Source organism: Electrona antarctica, assembly GCF_951216825.1.
Source record: "Electrona antarctica genome assembly, chromosome: 11".
Classification (NCBI taxonomy): Eukaryota; Metazoa; Chordata; class Actinopteri; order Myctophiformes; family Myctophidae; genus Electrona; species Electrona antarctica.
In genome coordinates, this window is record NC_136792.1 from 36,474,710 (window position 1) to 36,495,397 (window position 20,688).

At 43.6% G+C, this 20,688-nt stretch overlaps 1 protein-coding gene across 1 annotated transcript in view; it reads right to left on the bottom strand.

The window, feature by feature from the left end:
* dync2h1 (dynein cytoplasmic 2 heavy chain 1) overlaps window positions 1-20,688 on the bottom strand; it is a gene marked incomplete at its 5' end in the record, with an annotated part of 668,232 nt that overhangs the window by 618,055 nt on the left and 29,489 nt on the right. Inside the window, 10 exons of the mRNA XM_079513540.1 lie at window positions 382-503; window positions 1,760-1,983; window positions 4,223-4,405; window positions 6,744-6,926; window positions 9,450-9,655; window positions 15,599-15,749; window positions 16,755-16,868; window positions 17,760-17,872; window positions 18,091-18,208; window positions 19,281-19,413. Of these exons, the coding sequence (XP_079369666.1) occupies window positions 382-503; window positions 1,760-1,983; window positions 4,223-4,405; window positions 6,744-6,926; window positions 9,450-9,655; window positions 15,599-15,749; window positions 16,755-16,868; window positions 17,760-17,872; window positions 18,091-18,208; window positions 19,281-19,413 (1,547 nt within the window). The remainder of the gene's footprint in view (window positions 1-381; window positions 504-1,759; window positions 1,984-4,222; window positions 4,406-6,743; window positions 6,927-9,449; window positions 9,656-15,598; window positions 15,750-16,754; window positions 16,869-17,759; window positions 17,873-18,090; window positions 18,209-19,280; window positions 19,414-20,688) is intronic.

Here is a 20,688-nt window from a genome sequence, read left to right on the forward strand (position 1 = left end):
TTGTTGAGTGTGGTGGGCGGTGACGTCACAGTGTGCCTTATTTACGAACGACCACAGCTGTGACGCATTCACACCGCCGACACCGGACAACCCCAGCTTCAGGGTAGGGTCGCTCAGTGCGGGCACTCGGCACACCCGGTGCGCAGCGCACTGAATAAACGAATGACAAGAGAGCACACCAGTGCGTTCAGGGCGCATTTCCGAACGCACCCTCTGTTTGATTAGAATGGAACAGAGCCTTCATTAGTAAAATCGGTAACAGCTGTGAAGGAAGTCGGAAGAGGTCCAGACGTAGGAAGTTATTCTGCGTGCATGTACTGTACCCTATTGGCATGACGACTAAAACTGGGGAGAAAGAAAAGGGGTAAGAATATTTCTTACTCTTGTCCTTGGCGTCATGGCTCCTCCTCCTCTGCTGCTGTAAGAGACTGCCACAGCCTCTCAGCACCGTCTTCAAGGCCCGCAGACCCCAGTCATAATGCTGCTGGGGGGTCAACAGCTCCCTGGAGACACAAAAACACAATGTTGCGTATTGATACTGTATATCATCGCTATAGTGCAGAATCCTCAGGCGCTAGCCCCTCCTATACACAGGTTTAATGTTTGTCTTTAGTTCAATGTTTGTTTTGTAAACGCATTGACAATGAAGGGAACATTTATCATAATGTGTCATTTACGTTATATCGTCTCTTTATTGTTAATGGCTTTTAATGTTTGTGTTTCTCATCAACATGAGTTAGACTTTAATATATTAGCGCCCCTCACTTCACACGGGTGTGATTTTTCTTAATACAAATGCATCAAAAGAAGCAGATCTGCTAGCTTGAAACGTTGAGCGAAGCGACACATTTTGAGCTTGTCAATTTGATACTTTTGAATATGAATTCTGAAAAGAACAGTTTTGGACATACAGTATGAGGTTTCCTGACAGACAATATTTGTGTATTTTGTAAGAATAGACCTATCATGTTTTTTTTGCCATTCAAATCCAAGTTATGCGTACTTAGTTGCAAATGGGAGTCATCCACCGAAAATAGCTTGTAGATTTTCTATTTTCAGTGTGCGACACCCACACACAGCTAATAATAACACAGCTATAATAATAACGCCAATCCCAACCATCTACAGTAAATTGTAAACCTAACCCTTAAAGGGGAATAAGGCCTAGTTCACACGTACACAACAAATGTTTGGTCCGTGTGTGATGTCTGATTGCTGTTTGATTGCTGCTCCAATTCATTTTCAATGGGAGTCACATGGTTTGATCAAACATTTTTGTTTGATGAGGGGGGAGCAATCAGCAATCAAACACAAATGTTTGATCAAACCATGTGACTCCCATTGGAAAAGCATTGTGGTGGCCCAAAAAAACTAAAAAACGACCAAACATTGCTTGATTGGTGTTTGGTACATGTGAATGAAGCCTAAGGCCTAATTAGCACGCACACACACACACACACACACACACACACACACACACACACACACACACACACACACACACACACACACACACACACACACACACACACACACACACACACACACACACACACACACACACACACACACACACACACACACACACACACACACACAAAGCATAGAGACCACACACTGTACACATTTGCACATGTAAATACACAAGACACACACTCGCTCACACACACACACGACTTTGGTAGCAAACATTAATATTGACTAAGGCCATGAACTTCAAACATGCACACGCACACACACGCACGCACACACACGCTACCTGGCCAGGTTGAAGATGGCCGCCAGCTTGCGCCCCAGCATCTCTCCGTCCTTGAAGCCCTCGGAGTAGAGGATGACCTCTGCGATGAGTTCATTGTCGGGCCGGCTCATGGCCACGGGTCTGAACAGCTGCTTCAGGTTGTCGGGCAGCTTCTGCCTGCCGCCGTAGCCCTTCCCCGCCGGGTTCATGGTAATGAACACCCCGGAGTTGGGGTCCAGCTCCACCTGGGGTATAGGGAGAGGGGGACAGACCAGACAGACCATGTTTTAACTTTGTCTTTTTACTTGATCATAATACAGCATCACACAAAAGTATCTAAAGTATCAGTCCGCAAGCTTGCAACGAGCTTGTCGATCTGCTACTTTTTTAATTTTGAATCCTGAAAAGTAAAAGTGGTGGACATGTTGAGGTTTCCAACCGACAGAGACCGAAATATATGCCATCGACGTGACAATAAAGTTGAGTTGAGTTGATACTACGCCCGTGTTAAACGCCCAGGGTTATTTAGGACCATTAAATCAGAGCGCCCAGCGATTTACAGCAACAGAGCAAATTTAGTGATGCACGAGGCGCTATCCCGGATGTAGCTGAAGTAGCTTGATGTAGCCAAAACACTCCCGAGGCGATCGACAACGGGAGGTATGATTCATTCTAACGCGACTAGCAGCGGGACCGCGATGGGCCGTCTAAAACATAATCTTTGCTTAGAATTGGACGGAATGATTTAGATCAAGAGTTATTCACGTTTTAAGATTTTCGATCCGATCGGCTAAAATGGGGGGGAACATTTTCGATGACGTCCCAACCGGAAATAACATCGAATGTTGCGCAACAGACGCTCCCAGCCTGTGGAGCGATGCGATCGGTTTTGATATCAATAAATCTCCGTCATTGTATTAACCCATTTTGGGCGGGAACCCCTTTTGGTGTTAGCATTATGTTATGCTTTAGCTATTGAAAAATAGCAGATCTACAAGCTCATAGCGCGCGACTACGAGCTTGTAGGTCTGCTATTTTTGAAAAATCGAAGAACGACTGACATAGTAACATAGCTTTTTCAGAAAACTGTCAGGATGTAGAAGACATTTTTAGAATCTGATCTCAGGTCAAAATGTATTAATCTCCATCCAGAGCGCTGGGCGTTACTATTTGATAGGACGGAGAACTCTGTTTATGCCGCTCGGGGTGTTAATGGAATCTGCCGAGTCACCTTCAGTTAACTTTTGATTGGCCGAGGTTTTTGGCGTTCTCTCCGGCAGTTTAATGGTCGTGGACTGCCAACGTGTGCTGCTGCAGTCCCAGCCTCGTGCCAAGCTGGAACCTGGAGTCCCCCAGGCCCTGCAGGGCTCTACACTAGACCCACTGCATGTTTCCCTCTACAGAAAACACCTTTGAAAATAACAAGCTGTCACATCCCCACGCCTTGTGAGCTTGTAGCTATTTTCTCCATGTCGCATCGCCGTACGATCAAGTATAAAATATTGTCTAAGTGGTTATGGCAATGCAGGCTATTTCAGCAGGAATATGACAGCATAATTATGTTCTGCATAATTATGTTCTGCTAGTGTGTGTGTGTGTGTGTGCGTGCGTGCGTGCGTGCGTGCGTGCGTGCGTGCGTGCGTGCGTGCGTGCGTGCGTGCGACCTGGAAACAAGATGAATGCGTTTACTTGTATTATATTGTGGGCTTAAGACAATAGACATTGGGCCTGATTCACTAAGCTTTGGTACGCACAGCTTTTACACTTATGCACATGTGCATTCTTTTCACAAACAGAAACAGATTAATCACAAATCTATGTGTTTGTTTTTTTGTGTCATCTACACCGAAGCTCATGACAGCTTTTGGGAAGTCGTATGTTCCACAAATCATGCATACTGCATAGCAGTTATTAAAATGCATTATTCGTCATGGAATAATACAATTGAAATGTTTATGTGCCCAACATTTGTCAACAAAAAAGATGTTAATAAATCTAGGTTATCTTTGGATACACACATGATCCAAATGTAAAACCGATTTTTGTGTGTGAGTGTGCGTGTGTTCTTGGATGTGTGTGTACGAGTACGTCAGTGTTAATTTTGCAGACTAAAACTATGATGAGAGATTTTGGTCGACTTTTCACAGATGAAAATTAAGTAAAAACTGAATCAAAGCTAAGCTATGATGACTAAAACTAAATATATTGACAATTTTGTCAACAAATAGACTAAACTGTTAGTGAGGGACAGGCTGGATGAACGTTGCACTCTGGAAATAGCAGATCTACAAGCTCTGCTATTTTCAGCATGCAAAAAAGTGTAAAATCAGCCATCAAGGCCCACCAAAATACTTTTGTCTATGATATTTAGTCTAAAACATTTCAGATTACTGAAATATGACTAAACCTAAATTTAAATTTAAACTATGTGCAAAACTAAATCAAAATTAACACCGGCACGCCATGTGTCTCTGTGCTGCCGACCTCTTTGCCCAGCAGGTCACAGTTCAGCTTGTGGTTCTTCAGGGAGTGCTGGATGGCCTGGATCTGCATGGAGACGGCAGACAGCACCGCCTCCTCCAGGCGGTTGAACTCGTCGAAACATCCCCACGCGCCACACTTCACCAGGCCCACAAAGATACGCCCCATGGACTTCACGTCGATACCCTGCAACACACACAGCTTTGGATTACTAATACTATACTCGTGTTGTGAGGACTTTTTTTTACCAGCGTATGCCTAAAGCCAGATATTTGCAGATCTACAAGCACACGTTACGAGCTTGTAGATCTGCTATTTTTCGGTGCATGACACCAGCACAAAACCAAGCCATAAACTAAGGCATAAATCTAGCTCCAACCTCTAAACCTAAGACAACAACTCGTGGAGTGGATGGCAAAATAGTCAGATACTGGACACAAAACAACGCTCTGTATCTAAAATAAATGTATTCCAGACCAAGGCAACACGCGTTGCTCTTCCATAAGGTAAGAACCAGGGCATAATGGATTATGGATAATAGATATCTTAAAGGGAATGGTACCTGGCACACTGATTGGTTCAAGTTGCGTAACGTCCAAACCACACCTATGCATAATGTAATGGGTAGCGGAGGTGTTTTAAGGATTTAGGTGGTGGCACAAGTTAGCATTTCTTACAGGGGAACACACAATACTAAATACCCAAATTAAGGAAAAAGGGCCGCTGCCACAAGATGGAGCCCTTAATGTCTAATCCTAACCTCAACATGAATCTTGCCCCCCCCCCCCCCACACACACACACACACACACACACACACACAATTTAGTTGAGTTGCTACAACTGCAGAGCGCAGGTTGTGTGCGTAAACAGCCAGACTGAGTCAGTAAGGAGGAATTTATACTTTTGTTATGCTATTCATCAAACTTTCAATGTTTGCAATTTGGCCCTGAAGCCTGAATGAATTGCACATGCGGAAATTAAAATGCTGTTCAATAAATGAGTAATGAGAACAAAGAGAAAATAAATCCGCATCTCATCCTTTAAAAAAATACTACAAGGATGTAATTTCTTTGCAGGTTAATATTTTAAATGGCAGATAGCTTGCAGCAGAGAATTTAGTTGTGTTTGTTGAATCCATACTGGCTTCCATTTCATTATAATTACTGTTATCTTTTTGCTGAAGACGAGTCACTCAGATCCTGGGTCCTTTATCACTTCATAATTATGTTTTGAGCCAAAGTAAGGATTGCAGGGCTCTAACTATCAATCATCCGTTACTTTTATCCATGAATCAAATAACAGATAGGTGTGTCTTGGGTGTGGGAGGCATAAAAAGCAAATAAATAAATAAAATAAAAAAGGAAAAATAAGACACTACATCCAGAGCGACTTACAGTAAGCAAGAACACCACAAGGTAATACATCAAATACATGTAAATAATAGTAATCTAGGAACATAGGTAAACCGAGAACCTATGTGCAAGGTCGTCGAGGCTATAGGGCAAGTGCTACAGGCTAAGGTGGAGACTGAAGAGGTGAGTCTTCATATTATGGCAGAAGATTTGTAATGAGTTTGCCGTTTCTAATTGCAATGGGGTGTTCATTCCACAGTTTAGGAGCCAGAAGGGAGAAGAGTCTGAGACGTGTGGAGCGTTGTCACGGATGAACCACTGCTCTACTGGGACTGGTTCTCAACCAGTGGTCTGGAGACCACCAGTGGTCCTTGAGGTGGTGGTCCCCAGCTAAATGATGGAGAGTTGGTAAACAAATGGACCCTTATAGATCTTTAACGATCAAGAGTTTTTGTTAAACATCTGTATTACTTAATTTACATGAAGTCTACACAATTAGAGAATGTAGAAGAATTGATGTTTTGATCAACGTTTGCCTGTTATCTCTCCTATGGTACCAACATCAATACAGCATGACATTTATAACAAAATATTCTAAGCTTTAGGTCTGACTCTCTGAAAGGGTAAATCTCATCAAATGGTGATCCGTGGCTCAAATGCCGAATAAATAATGGACCTTGATATGAAAAAGGTTGAAAACGACTTATGTACGTCATCACCAACACCAGGACTAAACATTCTCTATTGAGTGCTTTGGTGCTGTACCTCATCACAGTTGAACACCACGACTAAACATTCTCTATTAGGTGCTTCAGTGCTGTACCTCATCACAGTTGAACACCACGACTAAACATTCTCTATTAGGTGCTTCAGTGCTGTACCTCATCACAGTTGAACACCACGACTAAACATTCTCTATTAGGTGCTTCAGTGCTGTACCTCATCACTGTTGAACACCACGACTAAACATTCTCTATTAGGTGCTTCAGTGCTGTACCTCATCACAGTTGAACACCACGACTAAACATTCTCTATTAGGTGCTTCAGTGCTGTACCTCATCACAGTTGAACACCACGACTAAACATTCTCTATTAGGTGCTTCAGTGCTGTACCTCATCACAGTTGAACACCACGACTAAACATTCTCTATTAGGTGCTTCAGTGCTGTACCTCATCACAGTTGAACACCAGGACCTGCCGTCCAAACAGCCCCCCCAGGGCTTTGACGGACTCGGTCTTCCCGGTGCCGGCGGGCCCGTACGGGTTCCCCCCAAGGCCCATCTTCATGGCCTGGGTCAGCGTCAAGTAGCATTTATCGGTCAGTGGCGTGTGCACCAGCTTAGCGGCGTTCCCCTGGGACACGCATGCAGGAGGAGGGAGGAGGGGGGGAGAGGAGGTGAAGGAGGGGAGAGAGGAGGTGAAGGAGGGGAGAGAGGAGGTGAAGAAGGGGAGAGAGGATGTGAAGGAGGGGAGAGAGGATGTGAAGGAGGGGAGAGAGGAGGTGAAGGAAGGAGGGGAGAGAGGAGGTGAAAGAGGAGGTGAAGGAGGGGAGAGAGGAGGTGAAGGAGGGGAGAGATGAGGAGACGGGGAGAGAGGATGTGAAGGAGGGGAGAGAGGAGGAGACGGGGAGAGAGGAGGTGGGATGGAGAGACGAGGAGAAGGAGGAGACGGAGAAGGGAATTGAAGGCACGATCAGAAGATAATTGTAAGGTAGAAAAAGAAAATAGACAAGATGGAGCAGAGATGGATATATGGCAGTGGTGGAAAGTAACTAAGTACATGCACTCAAGTACTGTACTGATGCTACTGAAGTATACTGTATATAATTTTTTTTTACATTACTGGAGTATTTCCAATACTACACTTCATCTCAGAGGATGTACTGTAATTATTTTGTGGATTTTGATTATTGTTACAAAACATGCATTAACCACTTCAACCCTATTTAAACATATGCTATTTGAAAATAGCCAATCAGGCCCGGGTCGTTGGAGTAGCGTTCTGGACGCCTAGGCTGCAAATGTAGCCTGACAGCATGTCTTTGGTGCGTGTCATTTCCCATCTCTCTCTCCCCATTTCCTGTCAGTCTACTGTCCTATAAATAAAGGCATAAAAATAAAATAAAATAGATCTACAAGCTCACAACATGCCACAATGTGACACGTTTTGAGCGTATAGATCTGCTATTTTCAAAAGGTGTGTACACATGTTATACTTGTGAATGTTAAACCTTTATACTTTTACGCAAGTACAATTTGAACACCATACTTTCACTTGTATTTCCAAGCTGCTGTGATACTTTTACTTAAGTAAAAGATGTGAATACTTCTTTGTGAATACTCCACCACCACTGATGAATGGGTGGAGGGCACTAAAGGGGAGATGGGGGGGTTTAGGCAGCAGTTTTGCAGAGGGACTGCAGCAGAGAGTACAAGGCATTTCTAGTAAGCAAAATAGATCCATACCTGGACCAAAACTGCCCCCTAGTGGTGAACACTAAAATGTCAAGGTAAATGTTTGAGAGTGTAATTTGTTAAACGTTTCAACCTTTCGACCCAACTATACCCTGCAGGGACTTGAATGTCATTGTGGAGCTGTTCCGAGTAGAAGGATGATGTGAATTAAGGATTCGTGGCATTATAATAGTCATTTTGTTTAAAGACAGGGAATGTTCCTGCAGTAAAGTAGCTTTTGCAGCTTCCTGATGAACGACAAAAGCTTACGCTTTTCTCAGCGCTTTGGACAGGCAGCGTTTTGAGGCCAGGACCTCAATATGTGTATTGAACTGTGTAAAGCTTTGGCAGTATTTGTCTTGTCTATACCAGTTGTTCTCAAAACTTTGAAGGCTGCGACCCCCCAAAACAATCATATTTGAAACCCCACCCAGACAAGCACTCGGAATTGTAGTTGAGTTGAGTCATTACATTTTGTTCGACTCTGTCCCACAGAACAATATTGTGAAAATAGCTGATCCACCACAAGCTCGTTGCGAGGCGTTGTGAGCTTGTAGATCGGCAATTTTCAAAAATGTTGCCTCTTAAGAAGTAGTAGTAGGTCGGGAGTGGCTTATTGTCGGTATCAGCCGGTAACACGCGGTCCCTGTTACAATGCGCTAGACCCCTGGGAGATGGATTGCTGAGGTGGAGGTCCACATCTACCACCACTCCCAGTACTTCCCACACAACTTGCCGCACCCAAGCTGTGCTACTCATACGCCGAGTTGGTATTAAAAAGGTCTTAAAAGGTGTCACTTAATTAATGTGCATACACCACACTTTGTTGGTTTGTTCACTGTTGAGTGCGAAAACAATGTTGCAAATTAACACATTGAATCCAGTCGACAGATATACTCGTCCAGATTAATTAATTGCACGCAATGCACGGGACGCTCTTGAGGCGTTTGATATCGCTATAAGATTGCCTTTTGTGCCTGCCATTTTCAAATGTTTTAAGCGCTCCGGTTGCTGTGCATGGTTGCTACGGCCCCGCCCGCACTGTGTCTCATTCTCTATAGCCATTAGCTTCTGTTTTAGCCGCGGGCTTTGCATTATTTTTTCTCTGAAACTAAGGCGCTATCCGTGGTTTTGAACTAATCGGCGATGTTCGGAGGTCTTTTCTGATTATCCGGTGAGCGCGATGGGAACAATGGAGTTTTCTAGCGCAAGAATGGACCTCATTTTAGCTCGCTAGCATTGATGCTATATATGCTTTAGCATCTAAGATGGCACCCCAAACCAGCAGGCGGCACTCATTGTGTTAAGAAAAACATCTGGGAACAGTTTGAGAACCACCACCGGTCTATAGGCTACCTAGCTGGTACTCAATAGTATAGCTGAAATGTGTATGTGGCAGCATTTGTCCTACATCTATACCTACCTGGTACTCATAAGTATAGCTGAACAGTGCATCCACCATGTGTATGTGGCAACATTTGTCCGCTCCTATGTAGAAGCGCAGCTGCTTCTTCCACGCCCAGGAGTCCGGGCTGCTGACGCCTGATTGACTGAACTGCTTCACCACGCTGATGTTGTGGATGATGTCCAGGATCAGAGCCTTCAGCTTCAGCTGCAGAATGCTGGATTCTACACAACACACGACACACATACTGTACAATACAACCACTAGCACAATCTCACAGCAGATTGGCTATCTGTCACAATCTGTCACGCAGCAAAGCATATCATTGCTGTTGGGCAGAAACTTCATACCTCCATATAACCTTTTTGTGTTTTTGCCTAAATTAATACCCTACTTGATCACACTAAAGCATCACACAAAAGCATCAAAAGTAGCACATCAACAAGCTTGTAGATCTGCTACTTTTGAATTTGAATCCTGAAAAGTAACAGTTTTGGACATACGAGGACTCCACCCGAAAGGGATGATATAGGATAAGGTTTAAGTAGCTAAATGTATGTAGTTGAAAGGTTTTCTCCATGGAGCAACAGTGATATGTGTGGGGACGCCCTCTTTTCCAGGTGTTTTGCCTTAATTGCGTATAAACAATAACATTTAACTTCACTAAAACTATGCCTAAACCTAACCCTAACCTCACAAACACTATGCCTAACCCTAACTTAAAACAAATTTAGAACTAAGAGCAAACTAAGAACTACTTAAAAATAATCCAAACATAGACAATTAACTCTGATGAAGAAACTAAAAACATAATTGCCCAGACACTTCAACGGACAGACGGCGAAAGCAAACATTCTTTGCTTGTACATAAACAATTTTGTAAGGTACAGAACACTAAGGGCCGATTCATACTCCTATTTTACCGCTGTTTCGGCGCTGTAGTGCCGAAATGATTTCGGCTCGTCAGAAATTTTCAGTAGCACCGAAGAGCCGACTTTAGGACGGTACCCGCCCAGCCGAACCTCAAAGGACGTCACATTGTAGGCTCTACAGAGCCGAACCGACTTTTATTCGGCTCTAAAATAGGAGTATGAATCGCCCCTTACTCAGAAACATAACCTCACAGAAGTTATGCCTAAACCTAACCTCAAAACCCTGTCCAGACTGGGCCAAACACCTGGGAAAGAGTGAGTCTCATTATGTGTGACGTGCGTTGGCTCTACAGCAGCAGGCTGGCAGGAGAGCTACAGTGCAATCAGTGGCAGGCAGCACTGATTGGAGCTGCTGGAAGTAAATGGCTGGCAGAGCAGTCTAATGACCCTGGACAAATAGATGGACCATAAAACCTGGCAGCGGAGTTGGCGCAGCAGGACTAACTGGCTATTTGGCTCAGACACGAGACCAAAGCACAACGTATGAGCTGTGGGGCCCCCAGGCTGTGGTGCCGGGGGCCTACGAGGACATTGCAAGTGGGACCCCCAAATAATTGGCAGAACACTACATTTTGAATGAAAACAGTGTTGGAAAAAAATTATAGTAACTTAAAGAATATCGCGTTAGATACATTGATCCAAGCCAGAACAAAATCAATTGATTGATCAATAAAAAAAAACATGTTAAAAATGCATGTGGACCACCCATCTGACCACTTAAGTGAGTACCAAGTGGGCCCTGATCCAGAAAAGGTTGGAGAGGTGGAAATGAACTAAGTACATTTACTCATGTTAGTTTCATTGTTTGATACTTTATACTTCTACTCCATTACATCTCAGAGGCAAATATTGTAATTAAGAACTCAATAGACCTAGTTACGTTGCTGCTTTAGATTATTAATACACAACACACATTAACAAGCTCATAGTGGCTTGCAATGGGAAGCGTCGTGAGCTTATACTGTAGATTGGCTAGGCCTATATAAATACATAAAAGACTAGTTGTGAATAAAGTCAAACATTTTTTACCTGTAACTGTTCTATTGATATTTTCACTAAAGCAAAACAGTACTCTTGAGTAGTGAGTACATCTTCCACCACAGATGAGCAGTGCCTTGCTGCTGCGTGTATGGGTTACACAAAGTGCTAGAGTATGTGTAATTTAATTCAGTTGGATCCAATCAATTTAAACTCACTTTCAGAGGCATAAAGTCGCATCAATCAATAGCCACCTACTGGAATCTGGAGTTACTGGAAGTTATGGATACTTTCAATTATTTTCTGTGTTTTCTTTTTACTGTATATAGTCGGGCAGAAACATTTTATTTTGATTATTATTTCAACGTTTAATGTCCTACTATGTTGTACAACAGTGTCCATCGAAAATAGCCAAAATAACATGTAGAGCTGGTATTTTGGCGAAAGTGAAAGTGCTAAATAAGACTGTCTGTGGGTTTTGTAAATATTGAACCAACCAAGGAAATATGAAGAGCTTATGACTAAATAATGACTACATTGGATCCATTGGAACAAAGGTTATTTGTTTCCATTTGCTGAAGAGTTTTGGACATACAAGGTTTCCACCCGACAGCGTCGATACGGTTTACACTGACAGAATGTCCTGCAAACCAACAACAGTGATTCAATTTCAGCGTTTGATCCAGACAACACAAACAATTGCCTCTGTGCATTTGTGCCCAAGATATCGTTCCGCAACGGTGCGTCTTGTGTTTTCCAAACCCCGCTGTGTGATCACGGCCAAAGTAATAGCTTCTAAGTTAATGTAATGGAGGATAAATAGATGGATGCATTAAAAGCATTCTCTGGCTCGGAACACCAGAGCAATGGATGGGTGATGTTAAACTAGGCAGGCCTGCTATTATTTAAATGATTGTTCTTAAAGATGGAGTGCCGTGATTTTTGCATTTTTTCCCCAGTTTTCCATGTGTTTATGAGGTGACAGTACTTCATTAGACCCCATGGTGTGGTTGTTATGTGCAATGATGTCTTCCCTTTGTATTTAGGGTTTCTTCCTGGAGGCTGAAACCTTGACAGTCAAACGTGCCAATGAAAAAAACAGCGATGTAGTGACATCACACTATCATCCCCTCCCACTTTATCATACAACAACAGATGTGGGTGCGGTGTCAGTTCAGGTAGATCACCACCCATCAGGCAAACCAGGCATACTTAATTAAATGGTGGGTGTGTCCAGATAAAAACAACATTTTAACAAATACTGTACACTTAAAAAAATGAAATCTTCCTTATATAATACTAATACCTGATGATTATGTTTTAGCAGAGTGGTCATCCCTCTGTCAAACATTATAATAATAATACCTGGTGATTATGTTTTAGCAGAGTGGTCATCCCTCTATGTCAAACATTATAAAACTCAAAGAAAATTCATTAAAAGAAGAGCACACTTGGCTGACATTTTGCCAGCAACTTCATGAAAGTGATGATTTCACTTCCTGGAAAGGATGGACATTACCTCTGAAGGAGTGTTTTCTTTTAGCAGTAACAGGGGGACACAACTCAAATATAGTTTTTTACCCAAGTTTAACCCATTTTGGGCGGGAACCCCTTTTGGTGTTTTAAACATTATGTTATAATTTAGCTATTGAAAAATAGCAGATCTACAAGCTCATAGCGCGCCACCGAGTGGCGCGCTATGCACTTGTAGGTCTGCTATTTTTTTTAAATCGTTAAAATGTGCCTCAAATCTTCCAGAAAATTGTCATGATTTAGAAAACATTTTTTTTTAAATTTTGACGTCAGGCCTGAATGGGTTAAACAAATTAAAAAAAAACTAAACTAAACTAAACTAAACATAATTAACATATTTTGGGCTCAATATCTAGTCAAAGTTGAACAATCATGCAGAGGGACAGGCCATGCTTTAAAAAAAAGTGTTTAAATTCAATAACCTATAAAACAATAAAACACTAACTTTATTGTTCTTATGTTATGAAAACACATCAAGGAAACTAAATTATGATTTTTATAATTTTGTCTTATGAATTAGAATGACCCGTATAGTCTTCCCTCCATCGGTATGTGCTATGTATTATATATATATCTACATGGAATCTCTGTGTCTGTCTGTGTCTCCCCCGTATGTCTTCAGAACTGTTCGACCGATCAGCTTCAAGCGTGACAGGTGTATCACGGAGGACACATGGGAGTGTAGTGCTGAGTGGGATGTCAGTCGGACTAGCGGTTCAGTGGTTGACCAGAAATACTACCTCTAAATCCACAACTGCATGTCTGTTTGTGTACCTTTTATTTATGCCCATTATATGTCCCTGATGTCATCGATATGACGTCACAGACTGGCCTCACGTACTATGTACTACTCAAGGATTAAAGAAAAATACAAAAATTGGTGTTAGCATTATGTTATGCTTTAGCTATTGAAAAATAGAAGATCTACAAGCTCATAGCGTGCCACCGAGTGGCGCGCTACGAGCTTGTAGGTCTGCTATTTTAGAAAAATCGAAGAACGACTGACATAGAAACATAGCTTTTTCAGAAAACTGTCAGGATGTAGAAGACATTTTTAGAATCTGATCTCAGGTCAAAATGGGTTAAGAAAATCATCTGGGGACCCCTCTCCAAAATTGTTTGGGGACTGCCCTGCTGGTCCAGACCCACAGTTTGAGAAACACTGCGGTAAGACACCAAATTCCTCTTTTGAGAATCCGAGCTGAAAAAGTTTAGGAACTGTCTGTGTGAGTTGGAACCATTGTATATTATCTGAAGCAGTCACAGTCCACAAGCTTTCTATCTCCTCCTGACAGGAGCAAAATGACTTTTCTCCAACACGGTGACCTTAGAAGCCAGCCTGCAAGACAAGATGACCGTTCAGGAACCTGCCTCTTTTATACTGCCGCTATCCCACGGAAACCTTGTATGTCCAAAACCGCTACTTTTTCAGGATATTGTTGCTGTCGGGCAGAAACCTAACTTTTTTCGTAAATTAACGTCCTACTTGATAATATTACAGCGTCAAAAGTATCAAATGTAGCAGATCTGCAAGCTTGAAACGTTGCACTTTGAGTTTGTAGACCTGCTACTTTTGCCGTTTTTTGAATCCTGAAGTACATTTTGTACATAATGAGTGTTCCAATGGATCCAATGTAGTCCAAGCTCATGTTAATACTTTACCCAGTGGTTAAGGCAGACTTAACCACTTTCATGTTCACAATAACAAATAAATAATTGCCATGTGACACGTTAACTTCGGATTGGCTATTTTACAAGATACAAGTTTTCTGTCAGACACTCACATTCAGTGGGACTGATCTTTCTCCCTGTCTGGGTTTTATGTGGCGTTCACTTAGCCCCCAGGTCATTAGATTAGGCCAGCTGCAATTACTCTCTTCAGTTTAATCTGAAGGAGCGTGTCTTTGTGTGTGGCTGGCTATCAGGTCAGTCCGCCTTGGAAGTGTTTATCTCTCAGTGATAAATAACGGCCTCCATTGCAATTAGAGCTAAATCAGTATGACAGCCATGGGAGAGTGATAGGCAAGAAGACGGTTTCGGTTCGGATAGGAGTGTATACGTGTGTGTGTGTGTGTGTGTGTGTGTGTGTGTGTGTGTTTATTGACTTAGCAGACGCACGCACATGCACACACACATTTGTATTACTATACTTCCAAGGAAGGACATCAACATTTTCAGACAGCATTGAAAATAGCAGTGAACTAATTAATGGGCTTGAAAAGACTGACATTTCCGTTCTGGGCAGTCAAGGTGTAGTCAGTGACCACTGCACAGTCAAGGTGTAGTCAGTGACCACTGCACAGTCAAGGTGTAGTCAGTGACCACTGCACAGTCAAGGTGTAGTCAGTGACCACTGCACAGTCAAGGTGTAGTCAGTGACCACTGCACAGTCAAGGTGTAGTCAGTGACCACTGCACAGTCAAGGTGTAGTCAGTGACCACTGGGCAGTCAAGGTGTAGTCAGTGACCACTGCACAGTCAAGGTGTAGTCAGTGACCACTGGGCAGTCAAGGTGTAGTCAGTGACCACTGCACATGCATTGTGCTGCTGTAGACCAGGTATGTTTTGGTGTGTGATATTTCTGCAAAATGAATTTGAAAATAGGGAAAACTCTAACTCCAACCACTAAACCCACCAGCGACCCTTAAGCGTAACTCTCCAAATATATAATACACACACACGCACGCACACACACACACACACACACACACACACGCGCGCGTACCTGTGCTACTCTGCTCTTCAGAGCTGGTGTCTACAGTAGTGTAGTGTTCTAGTTTTGCAGCCAGCTCCAGCTCCAGCTGCTGTAGACTCTGATCCCTCAGAGCTTTCTCCGTCTCTTCAGTGAACTGGATCTGCTCCGCCAGGCACAGGATCTACACACGCACGCAGGCACGCACACACACACACACATGCATGCACACACACACGTTAGTTTACTTGTGAGGGGCGGTGGTGGCTCAGGGGTAGAGTGGCCGCATGGTAACCACCAGGTTGCCAGTTGGTGCCTTGCATGGTTTCCGCTGCCATTGGTGCATGAATGGTTAATATAATGCACAACCTATGTAAAGCGCCTTGGATAAAGGCGCTATATAAATGCACCACTTACCATACAACAATTTTAAGACAGCAATTTTATAAATTACATTTCGACCTGTTTTGTCCAGTTTGAACTCATTCAGTGCCAATCACATGTTTTGAGTTTTGACGTGTGCCGTGTGGGAAACAGGACATCACATAATCGCAAAGTCTTCTAAAATGAATTACCCCCACTGTGTTTCTGTGAATATACTTGCACTGCTTCTAGTATTGAGGATTTTTGTACAGTACTGTCTTTATGCATTGAACACATAGGAACACAATGGAAACAAAGCCCTCAAGGCGTTTTGTGTAATCCTTTCAGCATTGTTGGGACGTTTTAAGGTCAACCACACCAAGTTGCATTGGTATTGCATTGGCTTAAGGTACTTTTTGCAAACTGTCAAAGAAGTATTCAATCAATCATACAATGGATGAATGGATTGAAACATTTCTGCGATACCTTACGGAACCGCAGGCGTGCATTAATGACAATAGTCAGTTACCCTTAAAACTAAGAGAATCGCTGAAAAATGAAAAATTTTCAATGACAGATGTAGTCACTACGACCACAAATGTCCCAAGAAACTAGCTAGCCTAGCCACCGAGTCTGCTACGCTCTGAGAGAAAAGCACGGCTGAATTGTTTGTTTTGATTAGCCGTTCCATTATCATGGTTTAAGCACGGCTAGAAAGCTGTTTCAACCAATCAAATTCGTTCCTCAAAAACGGGTAAATTGTTGTAATTATCATTATTTTTTTAAACTAAGATGATGAAAAGGATGTGTGTGTGTGTGTGTGTACCTGTGAGGGGTAACGAGAGGGGTCCACATCCCCTTTCTTTCCTGCGGACACACACTCATACAGCAGGTGTTTCAATGTCTCCTTCATCTCTGCAGAAAGCTCACCCAGCCACACCTGGGGAGGGAGCGCACGCACGCACGCACACACGCACACACGCACACACACACACACACACAGGTTTATTACATGTAATAGTAATGATTCCTATAGAGTGTTTGTTCAGTAGCAGGGGGCTCCCTGTCTCTCCAGGTCCTTAGTAAACAGAAAACACATGGTCAGTTGGGATACCACTTTTTTCCAATAAGGAGAGAGAATCTCACAAAGGTATTTTATCAGCATCAAATGTATAGTGTTCCACTTACAATTGTCTGTTTAATTTATTCTTCTTTTTTTGACCCCTGGTACTGAACAAACGCTCTAGAGCAATGATAAGAATATAGAGCTATTTAAGATTCAATGCAAACTTAAAAATAGCACCTTTTTTTTTATCCCACGATTTTGTAACCCATTTTTCACCCCTGTGTCAATTATCTACCGTAATGTGATCCTGGGCTCTACACACCCTCCGCCAACCTGGGGAGAGCAACGGACTTGAACTTATGCTTCCTTCATGCATGAGTATCCAAGTTTCTTGGACGTAGCGTGTGGAAGGAACACGTTATTCCAACCAGTTCCTTTCCCCTCCATCAGGCGCCCCGGCTGGCCAGGGGGAGGCAGTTTAGAGACCAGGATTACTGCATGTTTTTTGTGAGGGTACCTACCCCTAGGGGACACGGGGAGAACATGCAAACTCCACACAGAAAGGCCCTTTCGCCAACCCCGCCTCGGATATGGGCATGATGACGCGGAGGAGAAAGCACGGCGCCAGCACCCACAGTGTCCGCAGCCGGAATCGAACCCAGGACCTTCTAGCTGTGAGGCGACAGCACTACAGACTGTGCCACCGTGCCCCAAAAATAGCACTTTTAAGCATCGATTGATTTGACATGCGTGTCATATGCTTACCTCCACGTGGTTGGAGATGCGGACGAGGTTCCTGAGTGGAACCACCTCTCCCTCTAGAGAACGCATGGCCACGATGTGCTGGCACTGCTCATCAAACTGCACACTGTTGATGCCTACACTCACAACACGCACAAAACGCACACACACACGTTTGAATTACTATACTTGTATGGACATAAACATTTTAGGTTGGCATTGAAAATAGCAGGATAATAGCCGAATGTGGCATGCAGGCCTGGCTGGGGGTAAAGTAGACACCGCTGGTCGCAAGGAATATGCAAGAACGCTCATATATAGTCTATTATGAAGCTCAGGGGTAGACGTCTCTGACCAGCAAAGAGCTTCTTGAGGTGAGATTGGATGACGGTCGGGTTGGTGGCCTGGCCCAGGATCTCCAACAGGTCGTCATCTCCAATGAAGTAGAACCTCGGGAACGCAGACCGCTTCTCCTGCAACCCACAAGGACACAGGTTTGAACTTGTGAGGGCATCTTTAGGACGGCATTGAAAATAGCTGAAAATAGCCGACAAATGTATTATGATGAACCGAATGTCTTTCTTGTGAGGACCAGGAAAACAGTCCACACAACGTCTAGTTCTCATAGTCTACTGAAGGGGTTCCCAACCTCTCTATTACCATGAACCGTCTGACCGTTCATAAAATGTTCACGGACCGGTATGGCTGGGGGGTGGGGTTGTGCGTTGCGGTCACGCATCATCGTACCAAAACACGGAAGACAGTTGACTGGCCTCAAGTAGCCTCCCCGCTGCTATATTATATCACATTCACAACATAATGTTCCATCATTGTCAGTGACCATATCATTGATCCTGGTGACGCACGCTTATATATTCACGTTCGGGAAAACTTGGGATTCCTTTCTCGCGTACCAGTGGGATATGTCCCGCGTACCAGCACAGGTCCACGTACCAGTGGTTGGGAACCTCTGGTCTACTGGATACTTGTGGGGACATTTGGTCCTCACAAGTATAGGAATACAACCATGCGCACACACAGCGCGCACACCCACACCCACACCCACACCCACCCACACCCACACACACACACACACACACACACACACGAGCAATTGACGCACCAAGACATTCATTTTCAATGGTAGGCAAGTGGCAAGCTGACAGATCCCATGAAACTGTTGCGTGCATGCTCATCTCATGCACACACCTGCCCGTGGCCACGGAGCTGAATTGCATTTAACTTCACATTGAAACACATATCGTAGAAACTTCATTATGTCAAAAACTGTTACTTTTTCTAGGATTAAAATCCCAAAACAGCAAAAGTACAAGCTCAAAGTGCTTCGCGCCGCGTTTCGAGCTTGTGGATGTGCTGCTTTGATGCTTTTGTGTGTCGCTGTAGTATGATTAAGTAGTAGGGCATTGATTGACAAAAAAAGTAAAACACCCCCCCAAAAATATGGATATAAGAGGTTTCTGCTTGACAGTGACGATATATCCAAGAGTAATGCGACCCCTCTGCATGTGTGTACAGGTACGGTACCTCTAGGAACTCGTTGAGCGATTTCTGGCAGCGCTGTAGCTGATCCAGGATGGTGACCAGGGAGTTCCTGATGCCAGCCCTGGAGCTCAGAGAAACCACACGACTGTCCCTATGAACGTCTGACATTATAGACCTGGAGCACACAAACAAACAAACACAACCAATTCAGTTCATATTTTCATTGTTATTATTTGCTACCAAATACAACATAATCTACCAGTAAGACACCTGAGGGCGAGAAGCTACCTCGCCCTAAAGGGGCAGAGGTCGCATGCACGCATCCGCCTGGGTGACAGCAGACTGCTGGGAGAGCGCTGGCGCTTGCCTTAGGAATGGGTGATCAGATCAACATATCCGCCTGAGTGACAGCAGATTGCTGGGCGAGCCCTGGCGCTTTGGTAACTTTGGGGCAGGCCCGTCTACAGTTTAAATGGGCAGGTATCAGTCAAAAGGGAGACATCAAAGAGGAAGGATTGATCGGGAAGGATCAACATATGGAATGTCAGAACAGGTCAGCTCCATATATGGAGATCTAAGGGTTTGAGGTGAGATGTAGAGTTGCTAGCCAATATTGATGACATCAGGGATCTCCAAATATGGGCTTAATATTGATGGCATCACGTGATGTTACAAGGCATGACCATATATGGGGCGTGACTGACTGACTGACGGGAAATGCACGATTTCATAATAAATGCAACCTGCGGTCGCAAAACAAAGGACGTGATGTGATCAATTTGGATTGCTTTGAGATGCTACCCAGCTGTCCAACACTAGAGGGCGCACTCAGACTAAAGTGTAGATTGCAAGCAGTTAAAAGATGATGCTTTTGGACCTATGATTATTAGCATGCACAGTTAAAGGGTAAGACCACTTTTTGAGTTATTTCGCTCCGTTGTGTTTATTAGCAATTTAAGAAATAAAAAATAGGGTCCATTGACTTCCATTGTAATGGGGAAACAGCTCTCAAAGTCACTCTTTTAGCACATAAACCAATGCAACAAAAGATGATTCTGACAGTTTATGACATCAGGAAAACTCATGCGGTTTTATTTTCGTCTTTTAAGATAGATTTATAGTTACTATTTTAGTCGGAGATAGACTGAAGCAGTACTACGGCGTTCCCAACTCTCGCGGGGACGTCTTGCGAAGTTTCGTTTGTAAACAGAAGTCTCCACGCTGTTTGAGATGCACCCAGCTGCAGCCTCGCATATGAGCAATCCCAGACACTTCTTCTAAAGTGTCTTCTAAAGTGTCTCCCTCAAACACGTCCATTGTGTATGTTTTTAGTGACAAGCGGACGAGATCAAATCCATTTCTTTACATCCCCGTCGTTTCCAATAAGGTGTACAGTTTTGGTCCAATCAGATCGTTTTTTACTCAACGCGAACAGCAGTGATTCGGTCGG